The sequence below is a fragment of the Rhinolophus sinicus genome, linkage group LG01, assembly GCF_036562045.2.
Source record: "Rhinolophus sinicus isolate RSC01 linkage group LG01, ASM3656204v1, whole genome shotgun sequence".
In the NCBI taxonomy this organism is placed as follows: Eukaryota; Metazoa; Chordata; class Mammalia; order Chiroptera; family Rhinolophidae; genus Rhinolophus; species Rhinolophus sinicus.
In genome coordinates, this window is record NC_133751.1 from 1,369,940 (window position 1) to 1,384,150 (window position 14,211).

The 14,211-nt window shown below is 54.9% G+C and overlaps 1 protein-coding gene and 1 long non-coding RNA gene across 2 annotated transcripts; both read left to right on the plus strand.

The window, feature by feature from the left end:
- Positions 1-1,487: 1,487 nt before the first annotated feature.
- On the plus strand, positions 1,488-12,209 carry SUMO3 (small ubiquitin like modifier 3). The gene is made up of 4 exons (XM_019715746.2): positions 1,488-1,646; positions 7,059-7,187; positions 9,405-9,476; positions 10,884-12,209. Exons 1-4 carry the CDS (start codon positions 1,626-1,628, stop codon positions 10,974-10,976), a joined length of 315 nt encoding a protein of 104 aa, XP_019571305.1. The 5' UTR covers positions 1,488-1,625; the 3' UTR covers positions 10,977-12,209.
- Positions 2,818-3,963, plus strand: LOC141569724 (uncharacterized). Its single transcript, XR_012493487.1, has 2 exons — positions 2,818-3,014; positions 3,146-3,963. It is a non-coding gene; the product is annotated as an uncharacterized LOC141569724 (long non-coding RNA).
- Positions 12,210-14,211: the final 2,002 nt, after the last annotated feature.

A 14,211-nucleotide genomic window follows, 5' to 3' on the forward strand; every position in this document is an offset into this window, starting at 1 on the left:
TGGAAATGGTCCCGTCACAGGTTCAAATCCAGACCCTGCTATTTCTTAGCTGCGTCATCCTGGGCAGTCCACCCTCCCCCTAAACCTTCATTTCCTAATTGGTAAAATAGGGATCACGAGAGTCCCTGCTTCATGGTGTTGTGAAGCTTGGGTGGGATGATGTAAGCTTGGCACCAGGCTTGGCACACCCTGAGTAGTAGATAAATGTCAGCCATCCCTGGTCCATTTCATCGGAGGGCATCAGGATTACAGATGGGGAGGACAGGAGGCAGAGCCTTCTAAGAATGTGTGCTCAAAGTACTGAAAGGACATCTTGACCATGGCCCCCGTTCACCCCATGTTTCCAGTGACTGCCTGAGTGCCCGCTGTGGATCATCTTGGTGGGGTCTAAACTTGGGTTTGCCCCAAGAGGCGGTAGAGCACACTGGTCACGCTCACTGACCAACTGCAAGTGTTCAAATCCCAGTTGTACTGCTTACCAACTGTGGGACTTCAGGTGTGTAAATTGACCTCTCAGCACCTCAATTTCGTCATCTGTGAAATGGGTTGCTGTGAGGATTAGGTGCAGAGGGCTAGCGTTTGGCACAAGGTGTGCACTCCAGAAACGTTAGCAAAATGGTCACAAGAGGGCCTCCTACACCCCTCCTACAGCCTCCCCCAGGTGGTCAGCTTCCAGTTGCCAGGTTCAGAAGCCCCAAAGGGGGACTAGACAAAAGGAGAAGAGGAAACGGCAGAGGAAGACCTGGCTAAGGTCAGAGTGAGGCGTTGCCAGAGAACGACATGCACATCCCTGTTTATGCCTCTGTCCACCTGCAGCTCTGGGTGAAGGAGATCAGACTTGAATTTGCGTGGGCTTCGAAATGAGCAAATGCAGTGTCCTGAGTGGATGGAGCCTACGGAGGGTCGCCTCGGCCCGCCTTCTTGGTTCACCCAGCAGTTCTTCATGACCGGACATTTGGCTCCTGGGTGAAGGGGTCCGAGCCTTTTCCGGGAGGGGCTCCCCTCCGAGGCACCCCTGGCTCACCCAGGTCTCCTGTGGTCATTGGCGGTGGCTCACCAGACTGGTCTTATTTTCCTTTTCCTTCGGAAAGGAGGAAATGAGTGGGAGGGCCTGGGCTTGGCTGGCTGAGTTACCTAAGCAGATGAGGGACCAGGTCTGTGGACCACGGCACTGAGGTGGCAGCCAGGGGCCGAGGCAACGCGCCAGGCCTTGTCTCTGACGTGGCACCTGGCCGGCCTGATGGCCTAGGCTCTCCGTGCGCCCCTCTCGCCCCCCGCCCTCGCTGCCCTGAACTCCCCGGAGGTCCCAGCGCGGCCCCGAACCCAGAGCCCTGAGCGTTCCCGGGAGTGGGGACCGCTGGGATCGCGCGAGGCCCCGCCCCGTGACGCATTCCTAACTGCCAAGAACCTCGGCCCCGCCGGGCGCGCGCTCGACGCCCCGGGCACGCGCGTCGTGCACGCGCGTCTGCCACGTGATCTCCCCCGGCCAACCAGCGCTCCGGGATTTGGGGGGCAAAGCGCGGCCCCGCGAGCATTTGCGGCGGGAGAGCGGCGGGTCGAGAGCGTGACTCGCCGGCTCCGGCGCTGTCTGATTCCCCGTTGCCGCCTCGCCGCCGTGCGCAGCCATGTCCGAGGAGAAGCCCAAGGTAAGAGCCGGTGGGCGCTGGCCGGCACCCGGGGTCAACCCCCGCCCGCGTGCCACCCTCCGTCCCCGCCGCACACCGCGCGCCCTCCGCGGCCGGGCTCTGCCTCGGGCCAGGAACGGCGGCACTGGCTGGGCCTCCCAGCGTTGGGACTCCCGCCCCTCCCCCACTTTCTCCACCCCTCCCCCACCTTTCCTCCACCCCTCCCCCCGCTGCCGCCGCGCTGCTCGGCTCCCCTCCCCCGCCCCCGTCCAGGCTCCGCCCTCTCGGCCCAGGCCGCGCCCCGCCCGCCGTCCAGGCTCCGCCCAAACTGCCCGCGCCCCGCCCCCGCCCGACAGCTCCACCCTTACGAGCCCCGCTCCGCCTTCCACGCGCTGCGGGACTGCCCGGGCCCCTCCCCCGATCAGGCTCCGCCCTGCCCAGCGGGGAACCCCGCCTAGAGCTGACCTAGGACCGGGAACGGGACCTATGCGGTGCTGGGAGGTAGAGCGGGACCCTCCTCGCCCGGATTCCCAGTCTCTACTGCCCCTTCCCCGCTGGACCCTTTGCCGCATCCGGACCCCCTCTTCCGTGGAGTCCTCCGCCGGGGTACGCTCCACCGACATACCCTCTGTCCCACCGGCAACCCCCCCCCTTCCCGCTCACGTCCCAGTAGCGGGAATCTCGGACGCGGCCACCCCCTTCACGGAGAAACGCTTTCTTTCCTCCGTCCCCCGCGGGGATCCCTCCCCGGGAACACCCGTCCCCGGGGACCTCCTTCGTCGTGGAGGCCTTCCCCTGGTACACCCTCGCTCAGGGACCCACGTCCTCGGATCGGCCCGGCGCTGTCTGCTGAGGCCCCCGCTTAAGTCCTCACTGCAGGCCACTCCCGAGGGGCCCCGAGAGGCCTGGCCTGTCTGCGCGCCTTGCCCATCTTAACCGGACAGCCCCTCCTGCTGCGTCCTCCGGTGCGCCCACCCTCCCCGTCGCGTCCTCCGGTGTGCGCCCACCCTCCCCGTCGCGTCCTCCGGTGTGCGCCCACCCTCCCCGTCGCGTCCTCCGGTGTGCGCCCACCCTCCCCGTCGCGTCCTCCGGTGTGCGCCCACCCTCCCCGTCGCGTCCTCCGGTGTGCGCCCACCCTCCCCGTCGCGTCCTCCGGTGTGCGCCCACCCACCCCGTCGCGTCCTCTGGTGTGCGCCCACCCTCCCCGTCGCGTCCTCTGGTGTGCGCCCACCCTCCCCGTCGCGTCCTCTGGTGTGCGCCCACCCTCCCCGTCGCGTCCTCCGGTGTGCGCCCACCCTCCCCGTCGCGTCCTCTGGTGTGCACCCACCGGTCCCCATGGCGCCCTCTAGTGTGCGCGCCTCCCAGGCGTTGGCCCCAGTCCTTGCGAAGGTAAGCGGGCACTTGGGTTTAACTACTATTATTCAAAACATGTGTCCAAAGCTTTGCGTCTGCACTGTTAGGGCCTGTTTTTTTTTCACTAAGAGGAAGATCTGCCGTTGAGTTGAATGCCTTGCACACAGGCTTTCTCTGATACCAGCCTGGAACTGGAGATTGCACCTTCTGCAGCCCAGACTGGAGCGCAGCACGTTCCCAACAGCACAGAGGCTGTGGAAGCCTGCACTCCTCTGCCCTGCTTGAGAAAGGGTTACACTCCAGGCAAACCTCTCTCCAGATGTGGTTGGAGCGGCCTTCACTTAGTACATTTTGGTTCTAAGCCTTTTTTTTTTTTTTTTAAAGATTTTATTGGGGAAGGGGAACAATGGTCAAATTGTTGTCCTTTCAATCTTAGTTGTGGGGGGTTCTGTTCAGCTTCAAGTTGTTGTTCTTTCAGTCTTAGTTGTGGAGGGCGCAGCTCAGCTCCAGGTCCAGTTGCCGTTGCTAGTTGCAGGGGGCACAGCCCACCGGGAGTCGAACCGGCAACCATGTGGTTGAGAGGACAGGCTCCAACCAACTGAGCCATCCGGGAGGCAGCTCAGCTCAAGGTGCCGTGCTCAATCTTAGTTGCAGGGGGCAGAGCCCACCATCCCTTGCGGGACTCGAGGAATTGAACTGGCAACCTTGTGGTTGAGAGCCCACTGGCCCATGTGGGAATCGAACCGGCAGCCTTCGGAGTTAGGAGCACGGAGCTCTAACCACCTGAGCCACCGGGCCAGCCCCTAAGCCTTTTTTTTAATCACTCCTCCCAGCCCAGATCATTTGTTCTGTCAAATATAAATGCCTCTATGGTTTTCTGGGTGGCTTCTGCCTGTTCCTCATTTCTTCAGTGTATTTAAATGTAGCCCTCCCATGTGGTCCACTTCCATGGTCCTTTAAGTTGAATAAACGTGTTTTAACTGTGTCCAAGACAACTGAGTGGTTTGCGGTGCCCTGGGTGCATGCTGGGAGCACTGTGCTCTGTGCCAGGCGAGGATGGTAGGAGGTGTGCTCCTAGACCATCATGCTGGCGGGAGGAAACCCTTGGGGGTCAGATGGGAAAGCAGATTCTCTCCCCTGGGTGGCTGAGACAAGGGACAGACCACAGTGAATTGTGGTTGTTGTTGTTAGGGTTACGGTTTTTTCCTTTACTCCTTGTTTATTAGTAAGTCACTAGAGGTTTGGGGAAAGGTACCTGGGACCTTTCCTGGCTACACCCACCCCTTGAGGGAGCTGGTGCTGCCATCATCCCTGGGGGCCCTCTTCCCCATGTTTCTCTTTGTTTTGTGTTCTGTTCCCTGCACCTGTTTGTTTGAATACTTCTGTATTTTTTCATTATAAAAGCAAATGCATCCTCTGTCCACATGCAAAAGAATGAAGTTGGATCTTTCTTAATACCATGTACAAAAATTAAGGACCTAAATGTAAGCCCTAAACCAGTAACACTCTTAGGATAAAACAGGACAAAAGCTTTACAACATTGGACTTGGCCATGCTTTCTTGGAAGTGACGCCAAAGGCACAGGTGATACGAGAAAAAATAGACAAACTGGACTTCGTGAAAATTAAAAAAAATCTGTGCATCAAAGGACACTAGCAACAAAGTAAAAAGGCAACCTGGAGAAGGAGAGAAGATACTTGCAAATCGTATGTCTGATAAGGAGATATCGGGAATATATAGAGAACTCCTAAAACCCAACAACTAAGAAACAACCCCATTCAAAAATGAGCAAAGGACTTGAATAGACATTTCCCAAAAGAAGACATGCAAATGGCCAATAAGGACATGAAAAGATGCTCACCATCACCAGTCACTGAGGAAATACAAATCAAGACCTCACACCCATCCGGATGAACACTATCAGAAAAACAGAAAACAAGTGTTGGCCAGGACGTAGGGAAAAGGGAGCCATTGTGCACTGTTGGCGGGAACATAAAAAGGTGCAGCAGCTATGAAAAGCAGCATGGCAGGTCCTCAAAACATTAAAGGGCTTTACCATCGAACCCAGCAACCCCACTTCTGGGTATAGATCCAAAATAATTGAAAGCAGGGTCTTGAGATATTTGCACCCCCATGTTCATTGCAGCATTTTTCACAAGAGCTAAAATGTGGAAGCAACCCAGGTGACTATCGACGGATAAGCATACTACGGTCTATACACACAACAGAGTGTATTATTCAGCCTTAGAAAGGAAGGAACTTCTGACACCGGCTACGACATGGATGAACCCGGAGCACGTGATGCTACGTTCAATAAGCCAGGCAAAGAAAGATGGATTCCGTATAATCCCCTCATGTGAGATCTTAGAATAGTCAAAGTGAGAGAGAAAAGGTAGGATGTTGGTGCCAGGAGCTGGAGGAGGGGAGTTAGTGTTTAATGGCAACAGAGTTTCAGTTTTATAGGATGAAAAGACTTCTGGAGGAAATCCTATCTCTATGTGCAATGTAGTCCCCTGGATTGGATCCTGGAACAGAAAATGAAAAGGAAACAGGACAATGAAAAAACTGGCGGATACCAGAAAAGCTTGAGGTTTCATTGCTAGTGACGGGCAGTGTTGGTTTCTTAGATGTGACATGTCCCGCACGCCTGTGTGAGATGTTCACATAAGGGAAAGCGTGTGAGGGGCACACAGGATCTCTCTCCACCTCTGTTGTGCAACTTTTCTGTAAATGTAAAATTCTAAAATAAAACATTTATTGGAATAAAAAGCAAATGCGTCCTTAGTTTCTAGGGAATGAAGTGGGTGCTCCTAGAGGGTCCCCCCAGCCCATTTCGCCTCGGGTCACTGAGTGCTCCCCACTTGTGGAGAGGGAGGGCGTAAGTGGTGCCTGTGCCCAGGTGCCGGGTGGGCTGTGGTGTGGCCAGTAAGTGCCACCCCAGGTGTCTTCCTTTAGGCTCCTTGCTGGGGTCTCGCCTCCTGGGACCACTTCTGGGGCGACTCCGAGCTCCCTGGACAGAGCTGTGCCCCCACTCGGGAAGTCCTGGAGCCAGCATGCAGGATGCAGCTGCCTGCCCCCACTCCACCCCATCACCCCCTGTCCCCTTCTGTTAGGATGGCTGGGCACACAGGGAGGGGAACAAGGGACCCAGTTGTCCCAGCAGGGTGGGCAGGGGAGCAGGTGTGGTCCGCAGGGCCCCTCTTGTAGCCCTGGCCCTGCGCCCCCAATGTGGGGGGTCAGGTCCTCCGGGGCTGCACTGACAAGTGACACATCAGGGAAAAGATGAGCATGTGTGTCAGCTGGAGAAAGTGCAGAATACACTTTGATTTTCATCAGAACTTTATTAACAAATTGACTCGGGGTCAGCGTCATCATTTTGTTCAAAAATAAAGGACTCCTTTATTCCGAAATAGCCAGATAGATGAGGCGGCTATGCTGCAAAACCCTTGTGGGCGCGTCACATGCAGGCGCGTCACACGCTGGTGCATCACTCTAGTTCCTAGGAAATGCCTGAGGCTAAGCCCCTGCCCCAGGACACGTGTGTTTCCAGGAGACAGGAAACCCGTGTGTGATTGTTGAGGAGCGTGCATGTATCAGGGATCATGTAAAGATAACATGTCCCCGTTCAGCTCAGATGGGACTGATGGAACGGGAACCTGCACAGGCGAGACCTGGCTTCCCTCCCACGGCTGTTGCGTGTGCAGAGGGAAGGTGGGAGCCGGTGTGTGAAACCTGACTGGGCAGGTCTGCCACACAGCATGGTGGCCTCGCTGCGCAGGCATCATCTTGTGACAGACATGGGCTTTCAGCTTTTTCCTAGATTTATTAAGAAGAATTTTTTCTTTGAGTTAACTGTAAACTCTGTAGTTTGCATTCCTTCATGTGGATGCCTGATAAATATCAATAGAAGTTAGAAATAAATTCTTTGTAATAATGAAACAGTCACACGAGTGACTGGATTGCTGGAGAATTTTAAGAATTGGGTTGCTTTGAATGACTTGACAAAAAGCCCAGCAACCAGCTAAAGTCTTGTGGTTATTTGAGACACAGTGTTGAGACCCCGTTTTGCGTCTTTTGCAGGAGGGCGTGAAGACGGAGAACGACCACATCAACCTGAAGGTGGCCGGGCAGGACGGCTCCGTGGTCCAGTTCAAAATCAAGAGACACACCCCGCTGAGCAAGCTGATGAAGGCGTACTGCGAGAGGCAGGTGCGCGTGCGGCTGGTGCCACTCCTGGTGTCCCCGGGGTCCAGGGCGCCATGGTCCCGGCAGGGCCCGTGTGCGTGGGGAGCGGGGGGATGTGTTCTGCCCCGTGTCTCCAGGTTGTGCCATTAGCTCTTGCTACAACAGCCTGTCCACTGTCCTCCTCGGGAGGCGGTGGTCCCTGCCATGGGGTCAGTGCATGACGGCTTCCCTCCTCAGGGCTGCGGAACGGTTCCATTTCTCCTTCATACTGTAGCCTGAACACGTCTGTGGGACACAGCCCTCGTCACAGTTTGGTTTCCAGAAAATGCCTGATTCTTTCCCTTTGTTCACCAGTTTTCACTAGCGTCCTCCCACAGTGACGAGTGGGCCGAACATTTTGAGTTGTCACTTGTTAGTAGTGTCATTGTGAGCTCGTGGCTCCAGCGCATTTGTGCTTCGTCCCACGGTCTACTTTGTTCTTGTTCTCGTAGATGCCCCTGTGGACTCACCTCTGGTTCTGGGGCCCCTACAGTCCCCTCTGGCCCTGCACTGGGTGGCTCTGCCTGCACAGAGCTCTCGTGTGATGGGGTGTGGGGCTCAGTCTCTTCCACCAGGAGCCCCGTCCCTTTGAGTGGGAGGCGGCTTCCCTCTGGAAGCCGTGGAAGTCCACGCCCTGGTCAGTCTCTGACCTTGGCTTTGGTTGTTGTGAAAATAACCCAGAGAAGCCCTGCCCTCCTCGGCTCTTCCTTTCACTTTTTCTTGGTAAATGTACTTACTGTTTTCTGATTTCAGAGGTTATTTTCACCTGTGAAAAGGCGGGGCTCAGCTCTGACGTTGCCACACGACTCTGCGTTGCCACACGACGCTGCGTCCCTTGTCCTTGGCAGCAGATTGCTCTGGGACCCACTGGTTCTGTTGTGACACTGGGACTGCTGCCCACTGGTCGTACCGCGGGCTGTGCTCACACCTGCCTTTCACCCAAGTCTTGTTTTTCCTGGTCTGGTGTTGGTCGTGCGTCCATCACTAACGCATGGCATGGCCCCAGTCTCCCATGTAGGCGGGTAGTTACCACCACTTCTTTGTGTCCTGGCTTCTCCCACCATCCCTCCAGGAGACCCTTCGGTCCAGTCTAGCCCTACCTGCACAGGTTGCCTTTTTTTTTATTTTTTAAAGATTTTATTGGAGAATGGGAACAATGTGTATTTCTAGGACTTTATTGGGGAACAGTGTGTTTCCCCAGCACCCATCAGCTCCAGTTGTTGTCCTTCAGTCTAGTTACAGAGGGTGCAGCCCACCATCCCATGCGGGAATTGAACCGGCAACCTCGTTGAGAGCTGGCGCTCTAACCAACTGAGCCATCCGGCCACCCCTTGGCAGCTCAGCAGCAGCTCAGCTCACGTTGTTGTCTTCAGTCTCGTTGTGGAGGGTGCAGCTCACTGGCCCATGTGGGAATTGAACCAGCAACCCTACTTCTCTGAGCTCACACTCTAACCAACTGAGCCGTCCAGCTGCCACTGGACAAGTTGCTTTTGAGGCCAGCTCCACGGCTGTCATCGCAGAGTCTCCGTAGAGTCACTGGAAATTCTTTCACTCCTGTGCATTTTCTGGATGAATCTTTTCCCCGTTTTGATGGAGTGTATCTTCCAGGCTCTTGCTCAGAATGACTGTATAAAATGCTGCATCTCTGAGACACTGCAGTCTGGAAATGACTGACTTTTTATAAACCTTCACACTTGAATATTTGGGTGCACGTAAATTTCTGGGTCGAAATTCATTTTACTTTTTTGGAGTTATTGCATCATTTTCTTCTGGCTTCCAGTGTTGGTGTGAAAAGTTCAGTGGCCTTTCTCAAGGCCACAGCTAGTAGAACTGCTTCCCAGTGTCATGTATTCTTCTTGTCACACACCTCCTTGTCACCTGACCTGTTTGTGTCTGGAAGTGGCGGTGCCAGCAGTATAGAAATCCTGTTTGGCTTCTGGAGGGAAGTGAGAGGGTTGAGTGAGGGCGGGTGCCCAGCTGGAAGTCGCTGGAGCTGTGGTTCCTGCAGGTGTTGGTATCAATGAAATTGACTACAGGCCACGGGAGGTTTATAGTCAACTGGACCATCAAGCTGCACATTCAGAACTCGGTGTTTGGTGTGCGTTCTGACTTTTTTGAATTAATGCCTTACCTGGACTTTTGACTTTTTTGAATTAATGCCTTACCTGGAAATATTTAATGATATTTGCCTTTTCTTTTCAGGGCTTGTCGATGAGACAGATTAGATTTCGGTTTGATGGGCAGCCAATTAATGAAGCAGACACCCCGGCCCAGGTATGAAAGTGGGGCGACTGAGGCTGCATTTGGCCGCCTGCCACTTGGGAGCAATTAGAGCGCTACTGACTGGTCCTCACGTGGTCTACCTCACACTTTCTTAATGGTCTTACTTACTAGATTGTTTAAGTTTTCATTTGGAAGCTCAGTGTTTCATATGAGAACGATGCCCTTTGTCAGACATGTCCTCCCTGTCAGGCAAGGCGGCAGGTGGGTGGGCGGGGCCAACGTACTTACACGTGGAATTTGCATTACTCACTCTGTCCCTCCCCTCGGCTTGCTCCTCCTGCCCTGAGCATTTACGCACAAGGGGTGTGGGTGGAAAGACGTGTGCACACCCTCATCCATGGCACGCTTAGTGTTTGTAAGCGCCTGCCCTTCCCACCCCGACTGTAAGTGTTGGTCCAGCGCGTCTCAGGCTTCAGTCGCAGGTGGAGGCCGAGGTTCAAGCTGTGCTCTTGTCCTTCGCCAGCCCGACGGCCCGACGGCATCGTAGTCCAGAGCCAGACTCTGTTGGAGTGTCTGGTCCTTCAGAGTCCCCATCAATCTGAGTAGCTATGTGCAGGCGACGTGTTCCCACCCCCTTGAGGGACTCTGCTGCTGCTAAGACAGTTTGGCTCTGTGAGGATTCCTGGGGAGCTTGCACTGGGGGGGCTGGAAAGCTCTCCTCCCGCTTGTCACTCTGGCTCCCGTCCACGTGGTGTCTGGGGGCACCCACCAGCCTGGACAGTACTTCTCTGCATTTCTGAGAACGTTTCTAGGAAACATTACTGCCCGGTTGGTCTCTGTACAAACTGGTAGCAGCTTCCTTCAGTTTCGTGAATAGACAGTCATCAGGTAGATGTCTGTGCCCGTGCTGTCAGAAGGCGAAGGTGGGGAGCCTTTGCCCCAGGTAGGGCCTGGTCATGAAGGGGAGGGCCCGGGTGGGGGCAGCAGCGGCCCCTGCCAACGGGTCCTTTCCTGATTGGCTTTGCTTTGGAACCTGCAGGCACCGCCCACTTCCCTGGTTGTGAAGTTTCCCCGCTCACTGGATGTTCCTTATTGAAATCTTTGTCTAATTTTCAGGAAGAATTTGAGATATTTGTTCATTTTTTAATGAGGCTTAGTTTTCCTTGCTATCAGTTAAAGTCGGCTTTGAATATTCTTTTGTGAATTTTGTTAGGGGAAGCTTGGTGAGTAAGTGGCCTATTGGAAATTCTGGACAAAGCCTTTTCCCTGCTTGTGACCCGGGGAGGAGGCCGCAGAGCATAGGTGTGATCGGGCGGTGTTCACCAGTGAGGGGGGTGGTGTGCATTAGTGAGGGGGACTGCAGTGGACGCGGTGTTCAGAGCAGTTTCCGTACCTCTGATGGCGTGACACTAACAGCTTCCCCCTCTCTTGCTGTGCCTGTCCCGTCGACCCTGCCAGCTGGAGATGGAGGATGAAGACACCATTGACGTGTTCCAGCAGCAGACGGGAGGCTCCTGGAAGACCGGCTGCTGCGTGGGATGCGGCCTCTAGAGGGACCGGCCCCACTTTGTCACCGTCCTTGTTTGCTGTTGAATAGTGAATACGTGACCATGCCAATCACAAAGGAGTCTGCAGAAACCGAGGACATCCACCAAAATTCCTTTCCTCTGTGACGTCCCGCGGGTGCAACTCAGAACTGTCTGCAGGGACAAATCCTCGCCTAATACCTGGCCAGGCAGTTGTCATTTTGTTTAGGAAAATGAGTGTGAGTTGTTTGGGTTTGTTTTTGCTCTCATTTTTGTTTCCCCCCCACCTCCTATGACATTTCCCCAAGCTTGTGGCCTGAAGGTCCACTGTTAGTCTAGACGGGGATCTTTTCCCAGGTATTGACCCCCCCACCCCGCCACTGCTTATTCTAGTCACATAGAGGGCTCACGTCACTGCAGTGGGGGTGCTTCTGTGGGACAAGTCGGGGCATGGTGGGGATGGGAGACAAACTTCCACTTAACTATTTCTTGTAGGCACAGGTTTTTTTAAATGCCAAATGTTGCAAATTTAAATTTTGTGAGAATATGTTAGAGTTGAAGGGAGAATATTGGAATGCTTTCTAAAAGGTAAAAAGGAAAATAAGTGAGTCCCTCAGTCACATGGCCCTGGGTGCTCTGCTCCACCAGAGTCCCCTCGGGTGAGGGTGGGCGCAGTGCCCGTGACGCTGCGTGGGCGAAGCCTGGCACAGCAAAATGGGCTTTTCTCCTTACTACAGAGGAAAGCAGTCCCCACATTTCTCACTTGGTGATAGTACTCTCAGATTTCTTCTGGTATTTGCTTCTGATGAATAATTACGGTCTTGATATAAAAAGTATGATTAAGTATTGCTGAATTTGCAGTGACGTTTTGTGTAAAAGCTGCTTCAAAGTGTGGTCACACGGCCCGTGCAGAGACGACTTCCTGTCCCCCTCGAGGGCTGTGCTCTGCTGCTTCCCAAACCTTAGCTGTGACTTCAGTCTGTGAAACGTTTGGGATCTGTACCTGTTAAAACTTTTAGTTCTCCTCCTCCCTCTGTACGGACCCACTGCTGCCTGGTGGCCCTGCTCTGCCTCGTTCTGTCACCTGGACAGTGCGACCGTGACCGTCATCTCTTGCTTGCCCGGAATCTTGCCTTTCCTTTGTGTTTTGCTGTTGGGGCGTGGGTGGGGTGTCTGCTGGCCATGTTAATTCACCAGTTTGTACATTCTTTGTTGTCCTTTACTACTGTAAACAGTAAATATAGTTTGGTATTCTGTCTCTTGTATTAAATACTGCATTTGGAGGTTGGGGCTGACTGTCACAATTCAGCATTTGTAGTGACCATTCAGCGAGGCCACTCAGACTTCGATTTAAAGGTTAGTTGCTGAAAAGTAAGTATTCACCTGCTGCCCCCCTCCCCACACCCCTGACAGAGCGCCCCTGCTGGGCTGGTGCGTTCTGCCTAGGGGTCCATCCTGTCTCTCCTCCCCGAGCTCTTTGGTGACAGTTGAGCCAGTTGAGCCAAACGGGCATTGTGATGCATTGTGATGGACTTCTCTCCTGGGTGTCTCCTCAGTATCTCGTAAAGAGAGGGTGGGTTTTACTTATTTATTTTTAATTTTATTGGGGATTATTGGGGAACAGTGTGTTTTTCCAGGGCCCATCAGCTCCAAGTAGTTGTGCTTCAATCTAGTTGTGGAGGGCGCAGCTCAGCTCCGAGTCCAGTTGCTGTTTTCAATCTTTAGTTGCAGGGGGCGCAGCCCACCATCCTATGAGGGAATGGAACCGGTAACCTTGTTGTTGAGAGCTCGCGCTCCTGTGCTCTGACCAACTGAGCCATCCGGCTGCCCTAGAGGGTGGGTTTTGGAGGCAGTGGATCTCGACATCAGGCTGGGCGGCTCAGGTTGTTGGGTGCTTGACCGTCAGACTTGTGTTTTCCTCTGTGCGGTTGACAAGCTACTCTTTGAAGTTGAGTGAACTGAAGCTAACTTGACAGAGGACTTCCCAGTGGACTCTGCTGTGACAGAACCAGGGCTGAAAGGGAGTGAGCTGTTTAGTAGTCCATCGGGTGAGGGTCAAGGGCAGCTGGGAAAAAGTGCGCTCTAGCCAGACTTACACCAGCAAAAGGAGGTGGGCTGAAGCACATTACAGGGGTGAGTCATTTGCAGGTGCCCTGGAAAGGCTGGGGGCGGGTACATCTCAGAGGGGCCCCTGCGTTTGTGCCTTCAGTCGCATGAGCAGTGCTGAGCGGTAGGTGTGACAGTGCAGTGCTGCCCGAACTCCCCACACCTGACCGGAGAAGGCAGCTGTCCTTGAGGTTCTTTCTCTTAAAATTTATGCAAATTGTGCATTTGGAATAACAGCTCTCAGTATTAATATTTTTAAAATGGTAAGTTACACATCTAAATCCCAAGATCTTTGGGTTAAATTCATGCTTCAGGAGGAGATGGCTGTATTTATCCTGGTAACTGGTTTCCAGATCCCAGCTGGCACTTCCCTGTGTCAGCACTGAAAACCCCACCCCGTCCTGCGTAAACTTACAGGTGGGGAAGCGTATTAATGCTCCACCTTAAAACTCGGGTTCAGCTGTGACACACTTTTTATGCTTAAGAACTTTAATTGCCAAAGATACAAAAGACGAACATTTTTCTAACTTGCTGGTCTCCCCAATGTGCGACGCTTAGGGAGCCACGACACATCACACCTGTTACTCAGAGCCCTGCATCCTGGGCAGCCGCTGGCCGCGCGCGGCTCGGGTCTCCCGTGGGGCCAAGTCTCGGGCGCCCCGAGTTCCGGCTGCGCCGCGAGGACGGGGAGTAACGCCCCCACCTCCTCTCCAAACCTAGCCCCTGTGGGAAGGTAGTCGGGGCATCGATGTTCGATGTCTTCGGAGTCGGTGTCCGGCGCCCTGGGCCTGGCGTCAGCGACCCGCCCCTAAGGGCAGGGAGGCGGCGAGCGCGCCGCCCGTCGCGCCACGTGCAGTGGCCGCTTCAGCGACCGCAGCCTCTTCCTTCACCCCTCCTCCTGGGGTCTTTAGAAGACCCCCCACCAGAATGACGTCGCGCAGCCCGCAGCCAGCGCCCTGCCACCCGCGCCGTCCTCCCTCGGACGCTCCTGCGGCCAGTGTGACGGCACAGGCGGCCGCTGCGTACCCACCCGGGCGCCTGCTGCCCAGAGTCCTGGGGAAACCAGGGCCCCACGGGAATTGGGGCAGCCGGGAGCGGCGTTAGCCCCACGAGGCGGCCGAGGGGCCGGGTGGCAGACCTCGGGGCCACAGCGC